This window comes from Carassius carassius, chromosome 9 (genome assembly GCF_963082965.1).
Source record: "Carassius carassius chromosome 9, fCarCar2.1, whole genome shotgun sequence".
NCBI classification, from domain to species: domain Eukaryota; kingdom Metazoa; phylum Chordata; class Actinopteri; order Cypriniformes; family Cyprinidae; genus Carassius; species Carassius carassius.
The window spans coordinates 9,433,857-9,461,314 of record NC_081763.1 but is presented as its reverse complement, the minus strand read 5'-3'; the positions used below and the strand labels follow the sequence as shown (position 1 = coordinate 9,461,314).

The window sequence follows — 27,458 nt, the reverse complement described above, 5'->3', positions numbered from 1 at the left end:
AAAGCAATTACAAATGTGCATTTTAAAAATGTGCAAATCTTAAAGATTTATTTTTTTAATGTGATACTTTAAAAAAAAAAAACTATTTGATGTCATTGATTTATTCCTGGGTGGATGTTTTATAATGTCCATGTTTGTTCAAGATCAGCCTGTAGATTTTAGATGTTACAAAAAATAAGGATTAAAAAAATGATATAAATTAAAATGCATAAACTCCCATTGCAACCGTTGCCATCGTGATTCCCACACCTAAGGCGAACTGAAGCACTGGAGAGCTGGAGAAGGTTTTTGACAGAGTTTTGGATGTGGCGTCATTTCCTTTCTCACCTAAACAAAGGCAAAATAGTATTATCTTCTACAGTTACTACTGTTTTTAAAGAATTCAATGACTTGTATTTCTTGAAACTCACTTGAAGCTTCCTCTGTGATGTTCAGCATTTTCTGAAGATCATCAAAAACCTGTTGAAAATGGCAAATGCATCGCATTGACCTTTTAAAGTCTCTCTTTAATTTCAGCATTTATCTTGTTCTTTATAGATCTCAAAAGTTTAGGCCTGGTGAGATCTTAAATGTTTTTGACCAGTCAAGTTCACGAAGGCATGCATTTATCTGAGCAAAAAATACAGTTAAAACTGAAATGGTTTTCTAAATGAATATACCGTAAAACAATTTATTCCTGTGAAACAAAGCTGATATTCGATCCTTCAGAAGTCTTTCTAATATAATCATTTGATGCTCAAGAAACATGTATTATTATAAACCGATAACTGATACCAATACATTTTTTTTCAAGATTCTTTGATAAACACAAGGTTCAAAGAAAAGCACATTTGATCAAACTAATGCATCTTTGCTCAATAACAGCATTAATTTCCTCATACAGGTGTAAGGTGTCAATGCTCACCTCGATGTTGAGCTCAAAAGCTGTGGTGGCCTCATCCAGCACGTCCCGTCTCCGCTGCTCCGTGAACTCAATGCTGTTCATTCTGCTCCTGTACAGCTGCTTGAATCTGTTGGGGCTCGTCACGCCAGGGAACGAGAAGAACGAAACCCCCTTGTTCCCACTCAGTCCCAAGGACTTCTGGGTAATTTTTCCCAGCACTTGTCCTCCTGACAGATCACCAAGATAGCGGGTGTATGCATGTGCCACCAGAAGACCCGGGCTGCTCTTGCCAATCTAAAGGGGAACCCAGAGCACAGAGTTAGAATGAGAATCGCTGGAATCTAATGCAGTTTCACTTCCTCAAAGAGATGGTTCCCAGACTCGCCTCTCTCAGTCTCTGGGTGTATCTGTGTGTGGCGGCAGGCACGGTGATCCTCGTCCTCCACTGGGGTCCGAAGAAGTGCTCCAGGTCCCGCTCCAGAGCCTCCAGTCTGGCCAGCTCCTGAGGGAAGTAGACGGGCTGAACCGCAGGATGAGCGGCGTTCCTGTCCAGCTCCTCCTCCAGCGCTCGGTAGATCTCATACAGAGAACACAGCAGGAGCTGGAAACATGTTTAATACAGCTTTCAGTACTCAAAAGATTACTGTGGCTGTACTTCAGACGTCTTAAGTGATAGCTCACCCCCCAAAATGAAAAAATTGTCATAATTTACTCAGCCTTAAGTTGCTCCGAATCTGTATGACTTTCGGAATACAATGGAAGTCAATGGCTACCGTAAACTGTTTGGCTACCAACATTCTTCCAAATAACTTATTTTGTGTTCAACAGAAGAATCTCAAATAAATAAATAATATTCAGCAATGGTGCAAAATATGTTTTCCCCTCAATAAGTTTATAGGAAATAAAATGCAGATATTTTTAATTGAATCAAATAACTCAAATAAATAATCAGTTATCAGCTGAGGTACAGTTATACCTCAGCTGAGTTATCATACCTCAGCTGAGTTATCAGCTGAGGTACTTGGATATGTGCTAAATGGTTACTTTATAGTACTTATGTAGGACTCTAAGGTATTTGCATACAATGTTTGTACCATGGTACATTTAAATAATTTAAAACCATAGTACTGCCATGTGCTTTTACTGTCATGATCATTTTTGGTACTTTTTGTTAGTTCATGTTCTCCTGTTATTGCTTGATCTATAATAATGTAATTTTTGTTCTGTAGTTTTACCTTGTACTGTGTTTGTGTGATCAGTCCTTTCTGGTAGTTGAGCATCAGTTGTGTGTTCTCAGCTCGAACGTGAACGTCTTTGGTGGCTGCTTTTATCTGCTCAGACAGATCACTGTGAAGGAAACACGACACAATCCATCACAAGTAGTTAGTGAAGTGACATTCAGCCAAGTATGGTGACCCATACTCAGAATTTGTGCTCTGCATTTAACCCATCCGAAATGCACACACACAGAGCAGTGAACACACACACACACACTGTGAGCACACACCCGGAGCAGTGGGCAGCCATTTATGCTGCGGCGCCCGGGGAGCAGTTGGGGGTTCGATGCCTTGCTCAAGGGCACCTAAGTCGTGGTATTGAAGGTGGAGAGAGAACTGTACATGCACTCCCCCCACCCACAATTCCTGCCGGCCCGAGACTCGAACTCACAACCTTTCGATTGGGAGTCCGACTCTCTAACCATTAGGCCACGACTTCCCCACAAGTAGTTCACTAAATAGATAAGCTTCTTAATACTTAAGCTTTTATCCATCACAGACTCAACTTGTATTTTTGATATGATTTACTTCAGGCTTGGAATGCATTTATAATCACTATGAAATGAATCATTAAGAAATGAAAGCATTTTACCTGCCAGTGGCTTCTCTTGGTTTGCTTTTCATGGAATCCATCCCTAAAACAACAGATGTTTGTTCTCATCAGATATCATCTTTGTGCCCTGTAGCAGATCTTAATAAAGTTTTGTCATGTTCCTACTTGTGCTGCAGATGTCCTGCTGTGGGTGGATGCTCCTGTCCCGTCTTCACTGCACTCCCCTGACCGCTTCACTTCACTTTTATACCTTCTCCTTCCCATCTGAGTCACTGGATTCAGTGTGAAAGGAAGTGAAAATGTTGAGTTAGTACCACATGCTTACACTAACCATGAATAGACATTTTCTCGATTTAGAAATCTCAGCAGTTTCTCATGACAGAGCAATGTGAGTCACATGAGGTTAAACAAACCCACAGTACTGTGGCTATAGCGTAACAAGTCTGAATCGGTTTGTTTATAGGGTTAAAGTGTTTATTTAATCTATTCTTAAATGTATTTAATCTTATAAAGATACAAATGTTTCTGTTTATTATTATTATTATGCATCAAACATTAAACATACATAAAAGGCAGAACATGTAGAACCTAGAGGATAAAAAAATAAATAAAATCACACCTTGTAAAGTTTCACCAACAAAATAAATGAATAAAATAAGATAACACACACACAAACACACACACACACACACACACACACACACACACACACATATGTATGCTAAAAAGCATATGTATGCTTTTTATCAACCTAAACTATTTAAGGAATGCTTCAATTCCTTGGATCAAAAATGAAGGTGCTTATCTACATAAATGTATTCAAGTATATATTTATGAATTCTGATCTTTAAATTAACTTCTTTTATTTTATTGGGAATGCAGTAGCCTACTTGTGGGGTAACAACCGGGCTTCTTTCCAGTCTAATAATTCAACTAGAGATGGCCAAAGATCAAGTATGTAAATGTTTCCATGTTGTGAGTGTTTGAGTATGAACTGTGATTTCATGACTGTGCTGTTTCAGTACTGGTGCTGCTAAACATGACACAGCAGACTGTGACGCTTTACCAGAGCCACTGGAGGCGAGTCTGCAACCTTTAGCCAAACAAAGCGCAACGGCGAACGCAGGGAACGAGACCTCTATTATTTTCTCTATTTTATAGTCAAAATATGTTAAGTCTACAAACAATATCCATGAGGGAATCTGCATGCATCACAAAGAAATTCTATGAAAAAGAAAAAGAACTTAAATATATGTTGGATTATTAGCAGAAATCATACCATGTGTCGCACTCACAAGGACAGTATGCTTGAAAATAATACTTCATGTCTTCGAATGCGTTCATTATTTGTAGTGCACCAGCCACCCAATATTCTTTGTGCTTTTGGTACTTTAAATATAATACAAATTTTCACCTTTCAAATTCTTGCAATTTTATAGTGAAATATAAACAATATGTATTACGATAATGTACATTTCACGCTGTGTATTGTGTACGCCTCAGCATGTTAATCAATCATCTTTTCATTACAATGAAACAATCGATTCCCTAAATTCTCTAAATTCTTAAAACATCTCTACGTCAGGATGTGGGAAGATTTGCATAATGCTGCACAAATGTTCACGCAAAGAAAAAACGTGTAACTTATTCTCGCTGTAGTATTGTTGCTGCCGCTGCTGCCATGTTGTGGATTCGCTGTGTGTTTTGTTGTGAAAGCGAAACTACTTGTTTGGACTTCCAAAAAACACTGTTTCAGAACAGTTCAACCCAAATATTCAGATGTGTGCAATGCATTTTACAGAGAACGAGGACTGTTTCCTGTGAGAGTAGCCTACAAAACCTAAAATGCCGTATCCGTTTCTATAAAATGGGGCAGTTCCAACATTGCAAGGAAGGTCTGGCGCTTCTCACTCACAGTCTGTATGAACATTTACATATTTAAAGAATTTCTCACTTATTGTTAAAAAGTGACTTTTGAGCAGTGTAGAGTAACGCTTGTTGTTTGTCATTTCTCTGATCACAAATGCAGACATGGTTTTATGTTTATGTATACACAGTGCAACGCGTATAAAGACAGTTTAATTCATTATAATCAGTTATTATGTCCCCACTGGATGTAAGAAATGCCTTGTTTGTAATGGGTTTTATTGGTTTTGTCTCATCGAGACACCTGGCATCACGGTTTACAGGCCTATCATTTCCATCACACGCTTGAGGCATTCAGCCAATCACAACGCACTGGATAGCTGGCCAATCAGAGCACACCTCGCTTTTATCAGAAAGGCTGTCTGCTCTGTCTGGGCGGTCCTTTCAGATCATGGTCTTCTGGTCTTGGTCATAAAAAACAATATAGAGGAGTTAGTTTTTGCTGCTGTTCTTGCAGGACTTCATAATTTATTATGTGCCTCTATGTGTCTTTTTTCTTCAGAATCCTGTTTCCTTCTGTCCCTCACCAGTCGTACCCCATCCCTCTTCTGCCATCAAGGGTTATTTAAGAAAGCAGGGCATTGTGGGAAACAGCCACCTGTGGAAACATGTCCTTGAGGAAGATCATCAGGGAGACACTTCAGTATCTGAATACCTGAAACTATGAACTTTGACCTTATTAATCGTACCAAAGACCTGCTAAAATCCTGCTCATCTACCTCCATTTCTCAATGTACTTACATTGTACATGTAATGTAATGTAATGTACATCCCACATCCAGCATCCTGAGACTACGATACAGTTAAGTTAAATAATGATTATTGCCTTGCCATAGTTTTTATAAGCCAAAGTATAGATATATATATATATATACTGTTTTATGGTGTTGCATTACAATGCATAATATATATATTATATATATTTAATTCTTTAATTCTATATATATATAATTCTTGGTTTGACATGCATGTACATCACATCTCAATAATTAATTACAGAAAAGTGTTTCTGGTTATATATTTTGTAGCATAAAACACCACTGAAATATTGTTAGTTAAACAATAAAACATGAATGGATGGAAGTATGTGTATGTGTGCATATGTATATTTTTAATTATTCATTGGTGTAGTATTATTTAATACGTTTTGAATATCTGCTGTTATATTTCTTGATTATTTTATCTCTCAGTGCACTTTCTGCAATAATTCAATCTCAGTATTGCAAATCAGAAAATTAAATAAACTTCAAACATTTTTGTCTTAAAGAAAACAACAACAAAAAAATCAGTCAGTTTAGTTTATGTGTAATGCTGTCAAGATAAGAATGTTCTGAGTACCCGATTTTAATCCAGAGTAGGACATTTTTATTTTATTTTTAGCTGTGATTTGTTAAATTATTTGAATGTACTTCACCTTTACATTTTGTGGCTCTTGTGTAGGTATGAGGGCCCATCCTTTAAAATTCAATTCAAATTAAATTCAAGACTCAAATCTTTTTCATAACATAATAAAATAAGCAAGAAATCACTTTTTTTCTAAAAAATAAATAAATAAAAATAAATAAATACGGACGTCAAAGTTGTGACGAAACGTTCTCTGATTGGAAGAGCACTTTAACAACATCGATGTTGATTGGCTGCCTCTGTCACGATGACTTCAGACTAAGCAGTGCAGACGTGTTTTACTGAAAACAGGCGCAAAACATTGAAACAGCGCCATTTTGGCTCAAATAGGCTCAGTGCTTGTCAGAACACGGAACGGTTTGTATTCAATATCACAAAATTAAATTAGAAATGAAATTTACGCATAAGCAAATTAAAACTTAGCTCGAAATGCAGTTTTGAAGAATACTGCTAGTGTAAAAATGCCGCATTAGGTTTGTGCAACAGATACAGTATTTACATCCTGGCGGTTCTGACACTTACATGCTGACATTAATGCAGCATACGCCTTGTTAGTATGGACGTGTCCAGCCCACTAGTTACCGCCGCCTCGGATGGCGACCGGTCCAGTTCGGAGGGAGAATACACGGTAGCGAACGGACTTGCGGTGAGAGACGGCGAGAACCGGGAGGAGGAGGCGCCTGAGGCTGCAGGTGCGGTCGGGTTCAGTATCTCGCGCCTGGACACGCTGAGCGCGCGCAGACTCGAACGGGGACGAGCGTGCGCGGACACCGAGCTCCGGTACCTGCACCTGCTGTGGCAGCCCGGTGAGCTGCTGCAGGCGGGACGGAGCTCTCCGGGCAAGATCACATCGAGCAGGGTGAGGCGGCTGGGAAGAGCCCGGAGGAACATGGGGCCCATGGGAAAAGACCTGTATGGTGTGTGCATGAACAGACATGGCATACATTAATACAAAATAATACTTCTATTCTAATATCGATGCATTGCCAACGATAAGATACATTAAATATACATATGAAGCAGCAACTGATTCGATGCAGTACGATGCAATGGAAAATATGATGCTATGCAATTCAGTATGGTGCACATAGTTTTTATTTCCTTGGCTTATTGTAATTATTTGGTGGAAGATGCAGCTCTATCTCTGCAATGTTAATAAATGTTCTGTGTGACTCCCAGGACATTAGAGAACGCGCTTGAGAAACAGTTTAGAGAGGAGAAATAAATCTACATGTAAAACATTGGTTACAGATTATTGGTAAATTTCAAAATAATAAAAGTATGTCACATCTGCTAATAATTATATGTAAATAAATTGGCTTTTATCAATGAAAATATGTTAGAAACTATGCATTGTGATACAAATGCCAATATTAACATTTAACATATTCTCAATATTATTTTATATATATTTATATATACATAAATGATAGGAAATGCACAACCTTCAGAATTTTAATGACTAAGTAATACATGAGCTGTATGTTTTGCTAAAAGGAAAGAAACTTATTTTTAGACATGTATATATATATATAAACCAATGCCTTGTTTTCTCCTCTAAGCTGTGAAGAGGCTCAGAGAAGCTGCCAACTCCAATGATATTGACACGGGTGAGAATCATCAGCATGACAAAAGTAGTCACTCTTGGTGCTAAGATTTGAAATTATAGTTGGTCTGCTTTTTTCCTTTCTAGTTCGTAGATTGCTGGAAGAGGACACCGATCCTTGTGCTGCTGATGACAAGGGCAGGACAGCCTTACACTTCTCCTCCTGCAATGGGAACAAGAGTATCGGTAAGCATTTAAGTAGAACTTCACTTCCAGAATAAACATTTCCTGATAATTTACTCACTTCCATATCATCAAAGATGTTCATGTCTTACTTTCTCCAGTCGCAAAGAAATTAAGGTTTTGGAGGAAAACATTCCAGACAATCCAGACTTCAAATCATATAGATTCTTTTGAAGTGGCACTAAAATTGCAATTTGGACCATCAGTCCTTTGGCCACCATTGAAGTCCATTAGATGGAGAAAAAATCCTGCAATATTTTCCTCAAAAATTAATTTATTTTCGACTGAAGACAGAAAGACATGAACATCTTTAATGACATGGGAGAGAGTGAATTATCAGGACATTTTTATTCTGGAAGTTAACTAATCCTTTAACTTTTCATAGTGGCATTCAGTGCATGAAAATGAATTTCATTGGTGTCTAAATGTATTAAGTCACATAAGAAACACTGAAAATATATAAAAGCCATTGCATAACAAAATATCAAACCGAGTGGCATATATTTTCAAGTAACAGTGTTAACACAAGTTTTTATTTTTTATCAGAATAGTTTTGGAGAAAGGATGCTCTGCAGTGAATGGGTGCCGTCAGAATGAGAGTCCAAACAGCTGATAAAAACATCACAGTGATCCACATGACTCTAATCCATCAGTTCCCGTCAGCTGTTTGGACTCTCATTCTGACGGCACCCATTCACTGCAGAGGATCCATTGATGAGCTACTGATGTAATATCTCCATATGCCCAATATCTCCAAATCAGTTCTGATTAAAAAACAAACTCATCTACTTTGAGGTGGCCTGAGGTAAGTACATTTTCAGTAAATCTTTCATAATTCATTTCCATTTGAGCTGTTCCTTTAAGTATGGCTTAATTATCCAAATACTTTTTGAGGCTACTGTTTTCCACTTTATTTGAACTCTTTCTACTTTCTCTTCTCATTTCCTCTTTTAACGATGTAGTTCAGTTGTTGCTGAGTTATGGTGCTGACCCAAACCAGAGAGACACCCTTGGAAATACACCACTGCATCTGGGTAAGGATGTGCAGAAGCAGATTCTTTTATTCACATAATAATTAAAGGGTTAGTTCATCGAAAAATCATAATTATGTTATTAATAACTCACCCTCATGTCGTTCCAAACCCGTAAGACCTCCGTTCATCTTCGGAACACAGTTAAAGATATTTTAGATTTAGTCCGAGAGCTCTCAGTCCCTCCATTGAAGCTGTGTGTACGGTATACTGTCCATGTCCAGAAAGGTAAGAAAAACATCATCAAAGTAGTCCATGTGACATCAGAGGGTCAGTTAGAATTTTTTGAAGCATCGAAAATACATTTTGGTCCAAAAATAGCAAAAACTACGACTTTATTCAGCATTGTCTTCTCTTCCGTGTCTGTTGTGAGAGAGTTCAAAACAAAGCAGTTTGTGATATCCGGTTCACGAACAAATCATTCGATGTAACCGGATCTTTTTGAACCAGTTCACCAAATCGAACTGAACATAATAACAAAAGTATGATTTTTCGATGATCTAACCCTTTAACATAATTCTGTATGATTAAATCTATGGTCAGAGCTTATGGTGAGTTAAATTGTCTTTTACAGCTGCCTGCACCAACCATGTGCCTGTCATCACAACCTTACTGCGGGGAGGTGCGATTGATTATGCATCTAAATCTTACTCATTTGAGGTTTTTCTGCTATTTCGTAACGATTCTAAACGTCCCCTCAGGTGCCCGTGTTGATGCTCTGGACCGTGCTGGAAGGACTCCTCTTCATCTGGCCCGTTCAAAGCTCAACATCTTACAAGAGGGAGACTCACGTAGCCTAGAAACTCTCAGAGGAGAGGTCACACAGGTGATTAACAGATGACTGAGAGACGTCATGCACATGCGACGTTCATGCTTCTTGTGAATATTTCTACTATGAAGATTACCTGGGGTAAAAGAATCTAACAAATGCATGATGTAATGACTTCTAGGTAAACATACTGATTCCTAATTTTGTGCTGTAGTGCCAGAATGATGTCTGAATATGTCTGTAGATTATTCAGATGCTGCGGGAATATCTGAATGTAATGGGACAGAGTGAAGAGAGGGAGAAACTGGAGCACATCTCAAACCAGCTGCAGAACACTCGCACCAGAGAACAGGTAACAGCTGCTGAGTTCACCTACTCTTTCCCTTCGATATTTTAAAGAGGACTGTTCAGTTCCAAGAGCTATATTTCAGGGAAACAACTGAAATCTTTCATATTTAGTATGTAAACTCTTTTATAGAGATGCATAGGTTATAAAACTCTGGCCTTTTTTGATAAGCCAGTAATTATTAAAATAATCAATGTACATTTATCTATTTTTTTAGTAAAAATGAAATGCATTACAGCTTGTATGCTACAAGTAAGCGAATAGTAATGTTTTATGTTTAAGGCTCTGTAGTTTTTATTGTGGGGGCAAAATATGGTGGGAAACGTACAAATGCAAATTCCTCAAGCCTGATGTATCATATTTGACATTCACATTTTAACATGATTTTGGGATAATCAGGTAAACCTGAGTTGATTTACTCCAGTTCTTCTTTACGATATTGTTTAATGGGAAATGTACCACTAAAGGGGCGTTTTTAAAATGAAACTGAAAGTCCTTTTTCTTGTTTAACAAAAGTATAAATTATAAATCAGATTGTAGTGCAAAGTAGATTGTAGAGTAGGTTTTTCAGCCAAGTCTGTGTTGATGATTTAGAGGCCTTAGAACGTTGTGTATCAAATACGATACAGTACGGTAGGCTTTATAGTGTTAATTCTACAATACTGTATGTTTGATTACACAGTAGTTTTGGGACATTGTAATTCCTTTCATATGATCCACAGGTGGACGAGGTGACCGATTTACTGGCCAGCTTCACGTCTCTCAGTATTCAGATGCAGAATACAGGAGACAGGTAGAGATGGATGGAAGAAAAGACATGGAGGATGAGAAAACTGGGAAATCGGGAGAAACTATATATATATATATATATATATATATATATATATATATATATAATGACATGCCTACATATACAGCACAACTGTGTAATTGTGGTCATTTAAATCCAACTTTACCTGAGAAAATTCTAAATTGCCTTCATTTTATTTTTGTTACTGAAACAATTCTCATTCGTTTCTGTTATGCCTTTATTGTAGCCTGTTATGTCGCTGTTTACTGTATATTCATTTTTGTAAGTGACTGAAAGAGCCAAATAAATGACATAATGCCAAGAGTGTATGTGGACTCTGTTTTTGAAACAACGATGTAGTAACTTTAACACTAAAGTATAAGCTGTGCATATGCAAATCGCTTTTATTTGATTTATATACTCCTTTTAAATGTGTGCAAAAATGGGTGCTTGCTTTCATTGCTTTGATACACTCTCTGCTCTCAAAGTCCCTCCTCCTCATCTCTGGCTGCTTTTGTTGTTGACTCCTATCAAAGATGGCGTCGCGCGCCAACTAAACCCACATCCAACCCGAGGTAATATCTCACTGATTATTGCACAAAACTTCTAATATCTTCACATAAATCGCATGCATGCCGTGCCATTATTGCAGTACTGTAGAAAGCCGTTAAAATTGCATGGTGGGAAGGCACCGTTAACCGAGTTGTAACCCGATACCGGCCTATGTGCGCCGCAGCCGCGGGACCGAGCGCGCGGGACGATCCGGCAGAGACTCGCGACACGTCCGCAGCTGCTCGAATCCTCTTGAGCTGAAACAGGGAAGCGCTGGATCCTGATGAAGAGAGGGGAAGGGGGTGTGTGAGTGTGCATTTCTTCGAAAGTAGGCGGGAAAAGTGTAATAATGCATGTTGAGGCTGATCTTCTCGATCGTGCAAATGTCAATGGCAGCTTGACTAAAGTTGTGGCTTCTGGAAAGCTAGCAAGCTGATGTGGTGCTGATTCTGATCTGTCACTAATGAGTGCGTGTGTGTGCTTTCTGTAGCACATCTTCAGAGTTGTTCAACACGTCTGCACGAAGCGTTATTGCAATTAGAAGAAGCTTTTATTAGAATTTTAAGGTGGGGCTATTTAGTTTGGTTTTTGTGATGAGATTTGTTTTCTTCGTAGTTTTTCCTGTATTAGTGATTATTTATTTGGTTTTATGTCTTTAATGTTAAGCATCTAATTATATGGCTTTCGAATGAAAACTTAAATTTAACTCCGTTTTATTTGTGTAGCAATTTTTGCAAAACAGTGTTCTGAAGAAAACTGTTGTTGCTTTTAGTCCATGATCAAAATGTATTTCATTATCTTGCAGTGAAAAGGACATTTTATAAATTATGATATATATATATATATATTGCTTGTCGGTGTGTCTGTCCAATAAAATGCTATTTTGAACGACAATGTGATTTAAAGGAATAGTTCAACTCAAAAATTTAAATGTGCTCACTCTCAAGTCATCCTAGATATAGATGAGTTTGTTTCTTCAGAGGATCAAATTTGGAGAAATTCAGCATTGCATCACTTGCTCACCAGTGGATCCTCTACAGTGAATGGGTGCCGTCAGAATGAGAGTCCAAACAGCTGATAATCACAAGTGAAAGCACAATAATCCACTAGTAATTCACACCACTCCACTCCACAACAGTTAATGTCTTTGCGAAGCAAAAAGCTGCGTGTTAAAAAAAAAAATCCTTTTGACTTTAAACTGGCTATTGTCTAAAATCCTGTATCCATAATTTCATTTTTTCCAGTGAAAAAGTTGTCTCGTCTGAATCAGGAGATAAATATGCATAGATCAAGCAGTGTTTAAAAGCAAAAACACACCGAAACAGATCTAACCAAATTTGTTGGTGGATGTTGATGTGTGAGGACAACAAGTGGATGGACTTATTGGATTATGCACTCATATATTAAACAGAATCTGCATTTTAAAGTTAAAATGCCTTTATGTAGGATTTGTTTCATACAAGCACTTTTCACTTGACTGGAGTGCTGTGGATTATTGTGATGTCTTTATCAGCTGTTTGGACTCTTATTCTGACGGCACCCATTCACTACAAAGGATCCACTGGTGAGCAAGTGATGCTACGTTTCCCAAATTTGTTCCCATGAAGAAAAAAACCCATTTACATCCTGGACGGCCTGAGTAAATTTAACAAATTTGTAATTTTTGTTGTGTAATATTCATTGCTTAAAAAAGTAGCATGGATAACTAGTAAATACAGAAGTGCAATCACACGTTATCAGTTATCTAAGCAGGAAAGGTCATTGTAACTACAACCCGAATTCCGGAAAAGTTGGGACGTTTTTTTAAATTTTAATAAAATGAAAACTAAAGGAATTTCAAATCACATGAGCCAATATTTTATTCACAATAGAACATAGATAACGTAGCAAATGTTTAAACTGGGAAATTTTTACACTTTTATCCACTTAATTAGCTCATTTAAAATTTTATGCCTGCTACAGGTCTCAAAAAAGTTGGCACGGGGGCAACAGATGGCTAAAAAAGCAAGCAGTTTTGAAAAGATTCAGCTGGGAGAACATCTATTGATTAATTAAGTTAATTGATATCAGGTCTGTAACATGATTAGCTATAAAAGCTTTGTCTTAGAGAAGCAGAGTCTCTCAGAAGTAAAGATGGGCAGAGGCTCTCCAATCTGTGAAAGACTGCGTAAAAAAATTGTGGAAAACTTTAAAAACAATGTTCCTCAACGTCAAATTGCAAAGGCTTTGCAAATCTCATCATCTACAGTTTATAACATCATCAAAAGATTCAGAGAAACTGGAGAATTCTCTGTGCGTAAGGGACAAGGCCGGAGACCTTTATTGGATGCCCGTGGTCTTCGGGCTCTCAGACGACACTGCATCACTCATCGGCATGATTGTGTCAATGACATTACTAAATGGGCCCAGGAATACTTTCAGAAACCACTGTCGGTAAACACAATCCACCGTGCCATCAGCAGATGCCAACTAAAGCTCTATCATGCAAAAAGGAAGCCATATGTGAACATGGTCCAGAAGCGCCGTCGTGTCCTGTGGGCCAAGGCTCATTTAAAATGGACTATTTCAAAGTGGAATAGTGTTTTATGGTCAGACGAGTCCAAATTTGACATTCTTGTTGGAAATCACGGACGCCGTGTCCTCCGGGCTAAAGAGGAGGGAGACCTTCCAGCATGTTATCAGCGTTCAGTTCAACAGTCAGCATCTCTGATGGTATGGGGGTGCATAAGTGCATACGGTATGGGCAGCTTGCATGTTTTGGAAGGCTCTGTGAATGCTGAAAGGTATATAAAGGTTTTAGAGCAACATATGCTTCCCTCCAAACAACGTCTATTTCAGGGAAGGCCTTGTTTATTTCAGCAGGACAATGCAAAACCACATACTGCAGCTATAACAACAGCATGGATTCGTCGTAGAAGAGTCCGGGTGCTAACCTGGCCTGCCTGCAGTCCAGATCTTTCACCTATAGAGAACAATTGGCGCATCATTAAACGAAAAATACGTCAAAGACGACCACGAACTCTTCAGGAGCTGGAAATCTATATAAGGCAAGAATGGGACCAAATTCCAACAGCAAAACTCCAGCAACTCATAGCCTCAATGCCCAGACGTCTTCAAACTGTTTTGAAAAGAAAAGGAGATGCTACACCATGGTAAACATGCCCCGTCCCAACTATTTTGAGACCTGTAGCAGAAATCAAAATTGAAATGAGCTCATGTTGTGCATAAAATTGTAAACTTTCTCAGTTTAAACATTTGCTATGTTATCTATGTTCTATTGTGAATAAAATATTGGCTCATGTGATTTGAAAGTCTTTTAGTTTTCATTTTATTAAAATTTCAAAAACGTCCCAACTTTTCCGGAATTCGGGTTGTAGTAAGTTTTGAATGAAGTTTTTTTTGGCTGAACTTTATGAATTGAATCTGTTCTTGTGCACTAGAATCACAACACTGACCAGTCCCACCTGAAAGACCAGGACTGACCATGGCTTTTGAGGAGATCAAGAAGAAACGAATGATGGGTAATGATTGTCATAATACTGTCAGATATGTCCAGTCCAAACCTACTCTGAAACATGGTTCTCCTTGTAGATATTTCAGCTATGGAAGGAGAGGTCGGTCTTGTTGCAGGTCGCAGCCAAAGAGAGAAGAGGCGCTCGTATAAAGATCTGTTGAGAGAGGAAGAAGAAATCGCAGCGCAGGTGCGCAAAACCTCCAAGAAACACCTCAAGGTAACAGCAGGGAGTTACGGTAACATCTTACATCAAGTTGCATCATTTCAACAAGTGGTTGACAGGAATTATTGTCATCCATTGATTTATCAGTATATACATATGTTCCATAACTGTGTTGTGCCAGAAATAATAACCACAGAGTCTGTTTGTAAACTCAAATGGCATTAATAAACACGCAACTTGATGTTTTGTTACCCAGGTAGATATGACTTCTGGTCTGAGAAGGATTTGGACCTGTGTTTTTCCATCTCAGGCCACTTGTCATTGACTCTTGCTTAGGGATGCTGCGATCAGTTCCTGTGAATCAGCTGGAAGTCTTCTCCTGTAAGACTTTAGCATTACTTTAAGTCATCACCAGTGTGATAAGTGTTGAGGAAAGATGAGATATGTATACTCCTCTGTTTTCCTTAAGCGTAAGAACAATATTAACGTGGGATCCAAAGTGGAATACGCTTCAGACGTCTTTATTAAAGATCTCCAGATTAAAGAGCATTAACAGTAGTGTATAGTCTGCGAAAAGCCTGGTCAGAGCATCCCTACTCTTCCCATTGTTTGTGCAGTCGTAGTAGTAGATCAGTAACCGTATGTGGATTGTTTCCTCACTTACATTACCTTTGTGGTGCGTATTTCACCATGCACTGTTGTCTTTTTAGGATTCTGAGCTTTTCCTATTAGGAGGAGATTCTCACAAGAAAAAAAAGAAGCACTTGAGTGATGACCACTATGACAGAGGTGAGGAGGTTTGTCTCTTTAGCTCAGTTAAAAGTGTTTCAAAACTTCTCGTTAGGATGTTACTTTCTATGGGAGCTTTAAAAATGAAATCAATCCTCTAAAGTTACACAGACGTTATTGAAGCGTTCTTTTATGGGCTCATTTAACAGCCTCTCATGCGTACCATGCAAGTAGCGCACTTGCTGTTTATTTCAGTAGAGTTTAAAAGCAGACAACTGCATGTTTATTATCTTAAGCACGAAAAAAAGATACAAACAAAATAGTATTTTTTTATATGACTTTTATATTTTTGTTGCTATATTATTGTATCTATATATTTTTTATGTTTAGCACGACTGTTATATAATATAAAATATTATTTCTTAAATTTTAATATTTAAAAAGGCACCTTCACTGAATCAATTAGGTGACCCTGGACCACAAAACCAGTCATAATGGTACATTTTTCAAAAATGAGATTTATACATCATCTGGAAGCAGAATAAATAAGCTATGATAAGATAGGACAATATTTGGCCGAGATACAACTATTTGAAATCTGGAATCTGAGGGTGCAAAAAAAATCTAAATATTGAGGAAAAAGTTGTCCAAATGAATTTTTAGCAATGCATATTACTAATCAAAAAGTAAGTTTTAATAAATTTACAGAAGGAAATTCACAAAATATCTTCATGGAACATGATCTTTACTTAATATCCTAATGATTTTTGGCATAACAGAAAAATCGATCATTTTGACCCATACAATGTGTTTTTGGCTATTGCTACAAATATACCCCATCGACTCAAGACTGGTTTTGTGCTCCAGGGTCACATATGATTTGGGATTTTAAATCACTTCTAATCTCTCCCCACAGATCATCAGAGCCCTGGTCAGACGCCACATAAGAAGAAGCGCAAGTCTTCAGATCGCTCGCCTTCGCTCTCCTCCTCGTCCTCCTCTCATCCGTCCCACTCAACAGACACCGCTATGGGCCTCCTGGAGGCCATCACCTCCCCGCTGACCACGGGCTCCGAGCCCCCCCTTCACCTCCACAAAAAACCCTCCTACCCTCCCCACACCTCCTCACACTCCTCCAAAGACCGCAAACATGACGGCAGCTCCAAGAGCAGTCACTCCTACTCGCACTCTCGTCCGCCCGGCTCATCTTCGTCTAAAAAACATTCCTCCTCCTCGAAGTCTCTGCTGTTCCACGGAGGAGCTGGGAAAGGAGAGCCGCTGACGCTCTGTGAAGCTGAAGGCCTCAAGATGAAGCTCGTCCTTTCCTCAAAAGAGAAGAACGAAAGTGTAGGGGTGAACGAGGGATTCTCCTTCCCAACACATTCTTCTTCCTCTTCGGGTGTCGTAGGCCATCATCCCTCCTCCAGCTCAAAGAAAGGAGGGATAAAGAAGGAGAAAGACAAAGATAAAATGATGTCGAAGCCACCAAAGAAAAAGCAGCACAGCCGAGAGCCGTTGCCTGAAGTGGGGAAAGAGGTGGAGGTGGTGGGTGAGTAAGAACTCTATATATCTATATATCTATATATCTCTATGATTAAAGATTGACCTGTATTTCACTTTTTGGTTTAATCGGTTCTTTAAAAGCAGGTCTGCTGAAAAATCTTTCAAGAGAAGCACCACACAACTGTATTCACATGCAATGAAATTGAGTAAAGAATCCTGAAAAAAAAGTATCAAGGTTTCCACAAAAATATTAAGCAGCACAACTGTTTTCAACATTTGTAATAATCAGGAATGTTTGTTGAGCAGAAAAATCAGCATATCAGAATGATTTCTGAAGGATCATGTGACACTGAATACTGAGTAATGATGCTGAAAATACAGCGTTTCATTAAAGAAATAAATTCAATTTTAAAATCTATTCAAATAGAAAGCAGTTATTTCAAATTGTAATAATATTTCACAATATTACTGTTTTTACTGTATTTTTGATGATATAAAGGCTGCCTTGGTGAGCACAAGAGACTTATAAAAAGCATAAAAATATGCTTTTTGATTAATTTAGAACATTAACAGCTCTGCAGAAATATAATAATATAATAATGCCATCAATATCAACAAAAGTAATAATTTTTACAACGTAATAAATTGACTAAAAAAGTTTCATTTTTTTATTTTACTGTTTTTATTTTGTATTCTAATGATTTTCTTCTTTTTTTTTGTCCAAAATCGGAAATAAAACCTAAATGAAAGTAAAAATCAAATAATTAGTTTTTGAGAAATATCTACGCTAATCCAAATCATATTTTTGTTTAACTGAAACTGCTCTTGCTCTAATAAAATGATTGATTCTTTTTGTTAAAGACTTTGTCTAGTTTTTCAGAGTGCGAACCATCAACAGTCTCTTCTACATTTTACTGGTTTTCACGCACCTGGACTTACAACCAGCCTTCATCTGAGCGCAACAATATTCCCTTGTCCTGTTTAACTGAAACAAACATGATCTGTTTCAGTCGTAAAAAAAAAACTTAAAAATATAAAAAATAAAATAAATCCCTCAGACACTAACCACTAATGTTCAAAATGCTCTGGTTTTGTCTGCACTGAATTTGTATCGATTTTCTGCATAAATGAGAAGATCATGCTGTTGATTGAGATCATCATCTAAGCCCTGACGTCAATTGATAGCAGTATTAAATGTGTGTGTTTGTGTTCAACAGGTCATTACGGCGGGTCTTACGCAGGCAGCTCGTCTTCAGCAGGAGAACTAGAGGCCGGCGAGCTGGTGATTGACGACTCCTACACACATCTCTCTAAAAAGAAGAAAAAGAGCAAGAAGAGCAAAAAGAAAAAAGATAAAGAGCGAGACCGAGAGAAAGGATCCCGAGAGAAGAAACACAGCAAAGGAGGAAGTGGAGGGAAGAAAAGCTGTCCAGGTGAGAAGTATTCAACTTCTTTTAAAGCTACTACTGATTATTTGGTATTGTCATTGTTACATGAAAACGAGTTTAACTCTATTTAAATATCTTTTTCTCTGCAAAACAGGTGATCAGTCTAGAAGCCACGCCCACTCTCACAGCTCCTCCAATCACAGCTCTTCTGGTGGGATGTTTGTGATGGCTCCACCCACCTCATCCCATCACCATCAAAGCATTGAACTGGTGGGCGAGAAGAAGAAAAAGAAGGAGGAAAAGGACAGAGACAAACATGACAAGGACAAGGTAAATTAAATCACTTCCCTCCACCAGTGGAAATGCCTTGAGGTTTTAATCATTAATTAATGTTCTGTACATCCTGTCAGCCGAAGAAGAAGAACACGACGGCCTATCAGGTGTTCTGTAAGGAGTACAGGGTCAATATCAACGCGGAGCAGCCCGGATTAGGTGAGTGCTGTCCTTGTGTGCACATCTGTCAATCATCTGTGCTGTTTAGCCATTGGTTGAAATTAGCTTAATTTTCCGCCTCAGTCTTCGGGGAGCTGAGTAAGAAACTTGCAGAAGTGTGGAATCAGCTGCCTGAAAAAGACAAACTGGTAAGCACTTTTTAGCTTTACTTTATAGATTTCAAATAAACAGTGACTTTATTTTGGGAGAGTTAAAAGGGATACGGAAATATTGCTAACGTTTACTCGCTCTCATGTTGTTCCAAACCTGGAAGAATATTCTTTGAAGAACATTGGTAACCAGACAGTTCAAGTGCTTGAGCGGTGCTTGTTTTGTCATTTCAGTCGGTTGTGGGACAGTGATGCATTACCTCTCTTTGTCCTCTTTCTCACACCAAAGGTTTGGAGACAGAAAGCTCAATATCTCCAGCACAAACAGAATAAAGCTGAAGCTATGACGGTCAAGCGGAAAATTTTAGCAACCTCAGACAGTAAAAGTAAAGGTGAGACCGAAGCTGATCAGTTTATACAAAGTTCAGTCATGAAACTATCGGCGCAGACCGATAGTTTCTTACTCAGTCTCATAATCACATTATTATTCACTTGGCACAGCTGATTGGTTTCATTTCACACCAGCAGCCAATGCACTTGCTGCTCAACATTCAAACACTTGAATGTTTCAGTTACAACACACCTCTGCTAGATCTGCTAAAGGGTGATTTCATGTATGTTATGTATGGGGGTAATTTTATATAGCAGCAGCAGTTTTCCGACATGCTCACAGCAGCATGTCTCTGGATGTATTGGCAGTAACAAGTTTTGGTACTTGCTTTGCCGCAGCAGCAGCGTAGCAGATCCATTCTGCCAAGACACATTAACATTGTCATGTACATTACCACACTAAACTCTCCGAGCGTTTTCATGACAGAATTCCAAGTTATCTATCTTAGAAATGTAATTTGTACTCATGCATCAACATGTTTCCTACTTATCTGTTTATCTCAGGCTCCAGTAAAGCTGTCAGTTTGGGAGCAGGGTTGGCCCCTCTGGGCCGCTCGTCTCTGGGAATGTCTTTGTCTCCGGCGCGGATACCTGATGTGGATCCCATAGATGCAGCAGCTCACCTGCAGCTGCTGGGCGAATCGCTGTCTCTGATTGGACATCGACTTCAGGAGACGGAGGTTTGTGTCGCACAACTGTCCCTTGTAAAGGCCTGTTCACAAAGAGGTCATGTCCATAAACGTCTCTGTTCGTCCTGTAGGGGATGGTGGCGGTGTCTGGCAGTCTTTCAGTGCTTTTAGACTCTATTTTATGTGCTCTTGGTCCATTGACCTGCTTGACAGCACAAGTTCCCCAGCTCAACGGATGTCCACGCAGTATCTTGGTGAGTCACATACTGCAGTTTTTTTTATTATGGGGTCCTTACAAATGCACTGTTTTTATCCAGAACCTTAACAAAAGTTTCCTATTTGCTGTTTAAAAAGAAAGTGTACTGTATGATTTCCACTCTTTACCCACTTTTTTTTTTGCAGTCGAATACTTTGGACAACATCGCTTACATAATGCCTGGATTATGAATCTCCTGAAAGGCACTTACAACAGACTGGGTTACATTTGGACACATTCCCAGAAGCACCAAACAGAGGACCGGAGTTTCTTTTTTTTAACTTTTTCTGATCAGTGGATATTCTTCGCCTCTGACATCATCGTATTTAAAAGGTCATTTTTTATTGTTGTAAAAAAAAAGATCTTCTATTTTAGAGGACACTTTTAAAGATTAAAGATGTGTTTAGTTTCAATGTTTTAAGATGTGTTTGTGAGAGTGATCTGATTCACATGCTTTCATAATGTCTAAAACATTTGATGTTTTATACATATATGTGCAGTTTCATTTTAGGGCCAAATGTTGTTGTTGTTGTTGTTGTTGTTTTTTCTAATTTAGTGTTGAGTTAATTTATATCAACAGCAGTTTAACTGCACTGTCATAATTTCATGTCTTGCATATTGTATTTTTGTAATGCAAATGTTGTGATAATATTATAATTTTCAAGTTTTAGCACGTTTACAGGGCAAGCATGTAAAATATCATTTTAAAGGTGCAGTAAGTTTTGTTTTTGTCTTTTTACACCTTAGGCAATTAATTCAAATTTCACAGATATTTTTATAATAATGTGCACAGGCATGAAGACCCCAACCAAACCAGTGGACAAGGTCCTCCCTCACATAACCCTTATTTAGTATAACTTTATCAAATATGCCTATGAAATCTTTTTTAAATTGAATCAATAATGGAAAGGTTTTTGCTTGATGCAGTAAAAAACTTACTGCATCAACTATTTAATTTACCTTTAAAGTGAACACATTTTAAACAAGTGATTGTTGGTAGTTTTAGAAGATGGGGAAAAAAGTAAAATATATTTGCATTGATATATGTGTATTTTGCATCAACTTATTTTCATTAAATCTCAAAGAACTTAAGTGGGTTTGTTGTTATAAAAGACTTTTATAAAGGGAGTTTTTTCCACATGTGCTAGATATTACATTTCAAGTGTAACTACATTTATGTAGTACATCACATTAAATATGATCATGTTCCATTAAAGCATAGTTCCCTCGAAAACGGAAATTCCATCAAAATGAACTCATTCCAAAACTGTATTACTTTTTTCCTTTCGTGGAACATTAAAGATATTTGGAGAAACGTTTCAGTTCCAATTGACTGCACTGACAAAAATATAATGGAAGATAGTGGGAACCAAAACTGTTTGATTACCAACATTTCTCCAAATATATTCTTTAAAGGGTTAGTTCACCCAGAAAGCAAAATTATGTAATTAATAACTCACCCTCGTGTTGTTCCAAACCCGTAAAACCTCTGTTCATCTTCAGAACACAGTTTAAGATATTTTAGATTTAGTCCGAGAGCTCTCAGTCCCTCCATTGAAACTGTGTGTACAGTATATGGTCCATGTCCAGAAAGGTAAGAAAAACATCATCAAAGTAGTCCATGTGACATCAGAGGGTCAGTTAGAATTTTTTGAAGCATCGAAAATACATTTTGGTCCAAAAATAGCAAAAATGACGACTTTATTCAGCATTGTCTTCTCTTCCGTGTGTCTGTTGTGAGAGAGTGTGTCTATTATTATAATTTAAAAACCAGTTCAGACAATCAACTTTTTTATGTAATTGATTAAAGAACGCCAAAGAATCATGGAACATCAGATTTTGTTAGAACACATTGTATGTATGCATTTATGTTGCATGTGTTGCTATGATAAAAACAGAGTTATTGTTAGGGGTTTAATGCCTTTTCAAGCCAGAAATTCCTATTGTAGCTTTTCCAAGAAAACTTTGTGTTGCCTCAAGATTAAATTACAAAAGCGACAACACAATGTCACAACAGAGGCTAAACATTAGAAAGATAAGATGAACTGCTGCATTTAGCATGTAAATGTTTGAAGCATTTGCTGACTGAACCGAGGAAGAGTGCTCAACTTCCTGTTTGTGATTACAGTTGATATAAATGCGGTATCTGTAGCCCTTTATCCACCAATTCATGAAAACAGACACCCCTTTAAGAAGTCTCTGTAAAGAGGAGTGATTCCGAGACAATGAGAAGGAGGGAGGCCCAACAGCATCACATGTTCGGGCAGAGACACACAGCTGAACAGCAAGAGGAGAAACGGGAAGTACAGAGGAACACAGACCAGGCCAGTACATAAGCACACTGTACACAAAAGAGCAGTCCCTGACTTGAAGGTAAGCTTCTCAAGTCTGTGTATCAGCTTTCACATAATCAGAAGCATACATCGGTTGTTTGGTAAAGCACACTGAGAGAGGAAACTGCCCGTTGAAAAAAACAGCATATGCGGATTAGGTATGTTTTGATGCTGGTTTATACTGGTCCTTTTTTGGTTTATGATGGTCATGTGTTGGTAAAGGACCAGCATGAACCAGCAAAGGACCTGCATAAACCAGCAAAAGACCAGCATAAACCAGCAAAGGACCAGCATAAACCAGCAAAGGACCAGCATAAACCAGCAAAGGACCATTATGCAAAGGACCAGCATAAACCAGCAAAGGACCAGCATAAACCAGCAAAGGACCTGCATAAACCAGCAAAATACCAGCATAAACCAGCAAAGGACCAGCATAAACCAGCAAAGGACCAGCATAAACCAGCAAAAGACCAGCATAAACCAGCAAAGGACCAGCATAAACCAGCAAAGGACCATTATGCAAAGGACCAGCATAAACCAGCAAAAGACAAGCATAAACCAGCAAAGGACCAGCATAAACCAGCAAAGGACCAGCATAAACCAGCAAAAGACCACCATAAACCAGCAAAGGACCAGCAAAAGACCAGCATAAACCAGCAAAAGACCAGCATAAACCAGCAAAGGACCAGCATAAACCAGCAAAGGACCAGCATAAACCAGCAAAAGACCAGCATAAACCAGCAAAGGACCAGCATAAACCAGCAAAGGACCAGCATAAACCAGCAAAGGACCATTATGCAAAGGACCAGCATAAACCAGCAAAAGACCAGCATAAACCAGAAAAGGACCATTATGCAAAGCACCAGCATGAACCAGCAAAAGACCAGCATAAACCAGCAAAAGACCAGGTTGCAAAACAGTTTTGCAGTGCATATAAATACCAAAGTGCATGAACTACATCGTGGGTTACATGAAGTCTTTAAGTAGACATATGGTATATGTACCATAAAATACATAAGTCATAATTTTGTTTTTTAAAACATAACATAAATTTATTTTTTGGTGTTTTCTCTCGCAAATAGCGTCTTATAGTATGTTCCTCTCCCACCACCCAAAGTAAAAAGGGAATCATTTAATAAGCATCGTCATTAAACTGTCGGCCCACCCATTAGAAGGTGGAGGATACTTTCCTATTCAGGAAACAGCCTTACTAAAAATAAAAAGCTGACTCACATGAGTGGAGTGTAGTAACTGAGCTGTGTTTAAAAGGTTGTAACCATAACACACTGCGTTTAGCAAATCCAGTCTTAAACTGTTTTATTAAATATTTCTGTTTTATATCATGAAAGGTGTTATGTGTCAGTTCAGTCTTAAGGTGGCGCTATTGCATCAAAATTATGTGATGCAGAACTAGTCAAAATTGGCATTCATATTATTATATCCTGATAATCGGTGAGTGTAATACATCATAAAGACCCTGCTGTTGCTGAAACTTCATGTATCAAGTACTAGCACAATTCACTTTTTATCTTTGATATCATAATATAATTGTTACTCCAGACATTTCTTATGTTCAGCATTCATTTTAACCTGTTGTCCATGGATTACCATGTAGCCCATTAATATTTTATAAAATATAAAAAATATTTAAATAGTTGTTGTTGTTGTTTGTGTGTGTGTCGCTATGCACATGTGATTCTTTTCATTGATTATATCATTTTTTTTAGTTAGATCTGGTGCTGTACAGGACCAGTTTATTTATATGGTTTTTATGAAGTCCACCCATATGTGGACTTACAAGTTCCAATATTTGTGTAGAAAAAAAAAGAAAGATTATTTTCATTTATTTATAGCGAACTGTTGAGCCTGTGAAACGTGCATTTCCACTTAAACAGGATACATATTAAACATTTCTTGCTTTTTGTTTGCTTTGCTAAACCCATATTTGTATCAGTTTGTCACACCATCAACTGACATTGATCAAAATCTGTTTCTTCTTTAAATATCAAAAGACGTTAAATTAAACTTTATGTTCACATGTTTAATATGTTACAACAAACCAGCTGGTATTGGATAATTTTAAATATATACAATACAGTCTGTATAGTATATACTGAATCAGACCACTCAAATAGTTTAAAATAAGACTCTGATTGTTTTAAACGCAAATCAAATCGGGATTTAAAAAGTGCAAAATTAATTTGCCATGCAGTTAGAAATTTCATGTTTTAATATGCCAATACTGAAATTAAATGTATTAATTTAAAGATGAGATTGAATGAACCCTCATAAAAGCATTTTTTTCCCATTATCTGAAATGTAAATAAGTCAACAGAAATATTTTATAACATAATTTATTGGGGGGGGGGGGGGGCTCTTTGTAAGTTATTTCTGTCTGTAATAACGCTCAGTTTCTGCACAGTTTTTGTATATTTAAAAAAAAATTAAAAAATAAAGTTGCATCAAGTCATGTATGTAATTCTGTAACTAGGCACATCAAAAGCATTTCATAAACTGACGTTTATGTCCTAAACCATAACATGTACTTTAAAAATTTAAGCGACTTTCAGCAAACTTTAACTGCCTTTTGTTTGGTGCGATTAAAAAACAACGAGTAGTTCAGTAGTTCAAAAATGTATATTTGTCTGGAAATCTAGTTTAAACATTTGATTCAAAAAGAGAAACATAATTTTAAAAATTAACATCAAAAGTGTACACTTGAGCATAATATATAACAATAATTTTCCATTTGCTTACATGTAACATGAAAATTTAATAATTGTTAGTTATTATATTATTACAATTTATAATTCTAATAATAAATAGTAAGTTAATCTCAATTAATGTTAAGTTCAACATTCACTAATACATTATTAAAATCAAATGTTGTATTTGTGAAAAATGATTGAATGTTCCTCACCTAACATGATCTAAGACTGAACAGTTTTAGTTACGTACATGTACAAAGACGAATAGATACGGTTACAGATCTATTGCATATTGCTGGGTAATGTTAGTTAATGCATTAATGTTAATTAAATATGCATATAAGTTGTACCAAATATATTAAATAAAAAATGCTTTCTTGCTCTGTGTCCCTGTTCGCCGGCCCAGCAACCTAGAGCTCCAGATTTTGGAGACCATCGAGAAGGTTTTTGGCCCTGAATCTGTCAGTAAACACGCAATGGTGCTCTTCACTCCCATGGACCGACTGCCTGAGGATGTTTCTCTGGACGAGTATCTCCATACTGGACGGCCTGACTTGCTAGAGCTCGTGCAAAAGTGCAGGGACCGACATCACCCGCTGCGGCCGGGATCCAATGTGGAGGAGCTGTTCAGAAAAGTAGAGGAGATGGTGAAAGAAACTGGGACACAATTCTACACCTGCACTCTGTTGCAGGAGGCACAGAGGAGAGTGAAAGAGAAGGAGGAGGAGATCATGAGGAGCAGGAGAGAAGAAGGAGAGGATGATTTGAAGGGAATAAGGGTCGAAGCAGAGAAAAGTGTGGATGGTCGTGGGACAGTGTGGTCGGGTGACTCCTGTGGCTCCCGAATATGGTGAGGGGCAGTGCTTTACTGGGGTCGATCATAGGGTTGTTTGTTGGGGGCCCTTAGGAGGGGCCATGGGAGCAACGGTGGGCTCTGTGGTGACGGAGGTGGGTAGACAGAAACAAAAAAACAAATGAGCACTTGAACATTTAGTAACCGTTTATTGTAATTTTCATTAGGGTCTATAAAAAAACAGATCAGTCATGAACATTCAACTATGAATATATAGTCAGCTACACAAGACACTTCAAACGCTAATGCAATGTTATTCCACTGAATACATGCCCTTTTTTCCCTCACTGTATTATCAACTTTGAACAATTAACATTAATTTCAGAGTCTTAGAATTTGGGGTGTCCACCTTTTGATTTAATGACAAAAGCACTTTACACAAGTCTGTGTAAAACTGATGATCAGGTCCATGTTTGCTTGTTTAATTTCTGACCCAGGAAAAGTGCAAAATACTAAAATATTTCTTATTCATTTTACCCTATGACTTTCTTTTTCTTTTAAATAAAAACATTCTGTTTATATCTGTTTAAATTATATGTAGAATTTAGATTTTCTATCTATCTATCTATCTATCTATCTATCTATCTATCTATCTATCTATCTATCTATCTATATATCTATCTATCTATCTATCTATCTATCTATCTATCTATCTATCTATCTATCTATCTATCTATCTATATATATATATATATATATAATGTTATACTGTATTGTAATATATGTACATTAAATAAATGCTAGTTGCACAGTTAAAAATCATATATAAAATTCAGTGGCACAAAGCATTTGTGCAATTTAAAGTCACACTTTTTTACAAGTGTTGCTGAATGTTGTGATTTTTAGTGGATTTAAGTAAAATGTCATCAAGTTTGAATGTGTAGCTCATCACATTAGTTATGAATATGATCCATTAGTGTTTAATAACCAGAAAGTGTCCAAATGTATATCGTGTACTGTTATTTTAGCATTTATAACTTCACAAAGTGTGTTATGTGCAATGTTTTGCTTGAAAGTGTGCTTGTGCTATCTTTCTTTAAAACAATGCATGCTTTTTTATATACAATACA

At 37.6% G+C, this 27,458-nt stretch overlaps 3 protein-coding genes, 1 long non-coding RNA gene and 1 pseudogene across 7 annotated transcripts; 3 read left to right on the top strand and 2 right to left on the bottom strand.

Moving 5' to 3' along the window:
- Positions 1–78: 78 nt before the first annotated feature.
- On the bottom strand, positions 79–2,980 carry LOC132148879 (heme oxygenase-like). Its single transcript, XM_059557641.1, has 7 exons — positions 2,879–2,980; positions 2,753–2,795; positions 2,119–2,230; positions 1,269–1,484; positions 905–1,177; positions 411–459; positions 79–327 (listed from the first exon to the last, which is right to left on the bottom strand). Exons 2-7 carry the CDS (start codon positions 2,791–2,793, stop codon positions 200–202), a joined length of 819 nt encoding a protein of 272 aa, XP_059413624.1. The 5' UTR covers positions 2,794–2,795; positions 2,879–2,980; the 3' UTR covers positions 79–199.
- A 2,091-nt stretch (positions 2,981–5,071) lies between these two features.
- LOC132148880 (uncharacterized) lies at positions 5,072–6,702 on the bottom strand. Its single transcript, XR_009434973.1, has 2 exons — positions 6,566–6,702; positions 5,072–5,237 (listed from the first exon to the last, which is right to left on the bottom strand). It is a non-coding gene; the product is annotated as an uncharacterized LOC132148880 (long non-coding RNA).
- Positions 6,348–10,834, top strand: LOC132148878 (ankyrin repeat domain-containing protein 54-like). Its single transcript, XM_059557640.1, has 8 exons — positions 6,348–6,960; positions 7,606–7,653; positions 7,737–7,835; positions 8,795–8,866; positions 9,438–9,485; positions 9,565–9,689; positions 9,877–9,984; positions 10,701–10,834. Exons 1-8 carry the CDS (start codon positions 6,600–6,602, stop codon positions 10,773–10,775), a joined length of 936 nt encoding a protein of 311 aa, XP_059413623.1. The 5' UTR covers positions 6,348–6,599; the 3' UTR covers positions 10,776–10,834.
- A 26-nt stretch (positions 10,835–10,860) lies between these two features.
- Positions 10,861–21,586, top strand: LOC132148877 (HMG box-containing protein 4-like). Of its 4 annotated transcripts, none has more exons than XM_059557637.1 (13): positions 10,861–11,343; positions 14,779–14,841; positions 14,912–15,021; positions 15,708–15,786; positions 16,643–17,275; positions 18,447–18,662; positions 18,772–18,947; positions 19,028–19,109; positions 19,194–19,258; positions 19,509–19,611; positions 20,114–20,289; positions 20,370–20,492; positions 20,641–21,586. In XM_059557637.1, exons 1-13 carry the CDS (start codon positions 11,199–11,201, stop codon positions 20,683–20,685), a joined length of 2,016 nt encoding a protein of 671 aa, XP_059413620.1. In that variant the 5' UTR covers positions 10,861–11,198; the 3' UTR covers positions 20,686–21,586. The 4 variants fall into 4 exon arrangements, with proteins under 4 accessions (XP_059413620.1, XP_059413619.1, XP_059413621.1 ...); XM_059557636.1 differs by having other exon boundaries at positions 14,912–15,051; XM_059557638.1 differs by lacking the exon at positions 10,861–11,343 and adding an exon at positions 11,376–11,622 and having other exon boundaries at positions 14,912–15,051.
- Positions 21,587–25,903: 4,317 nt separating this feature from the next.
- LOC132148731 (uncharacterized) lies at positions 25,904–26,513 on the top strand (annotated as a pseudogene).
- The last annotated feature ends 945 nt before the right edge of the window (positions 26,514–27,458 follow it).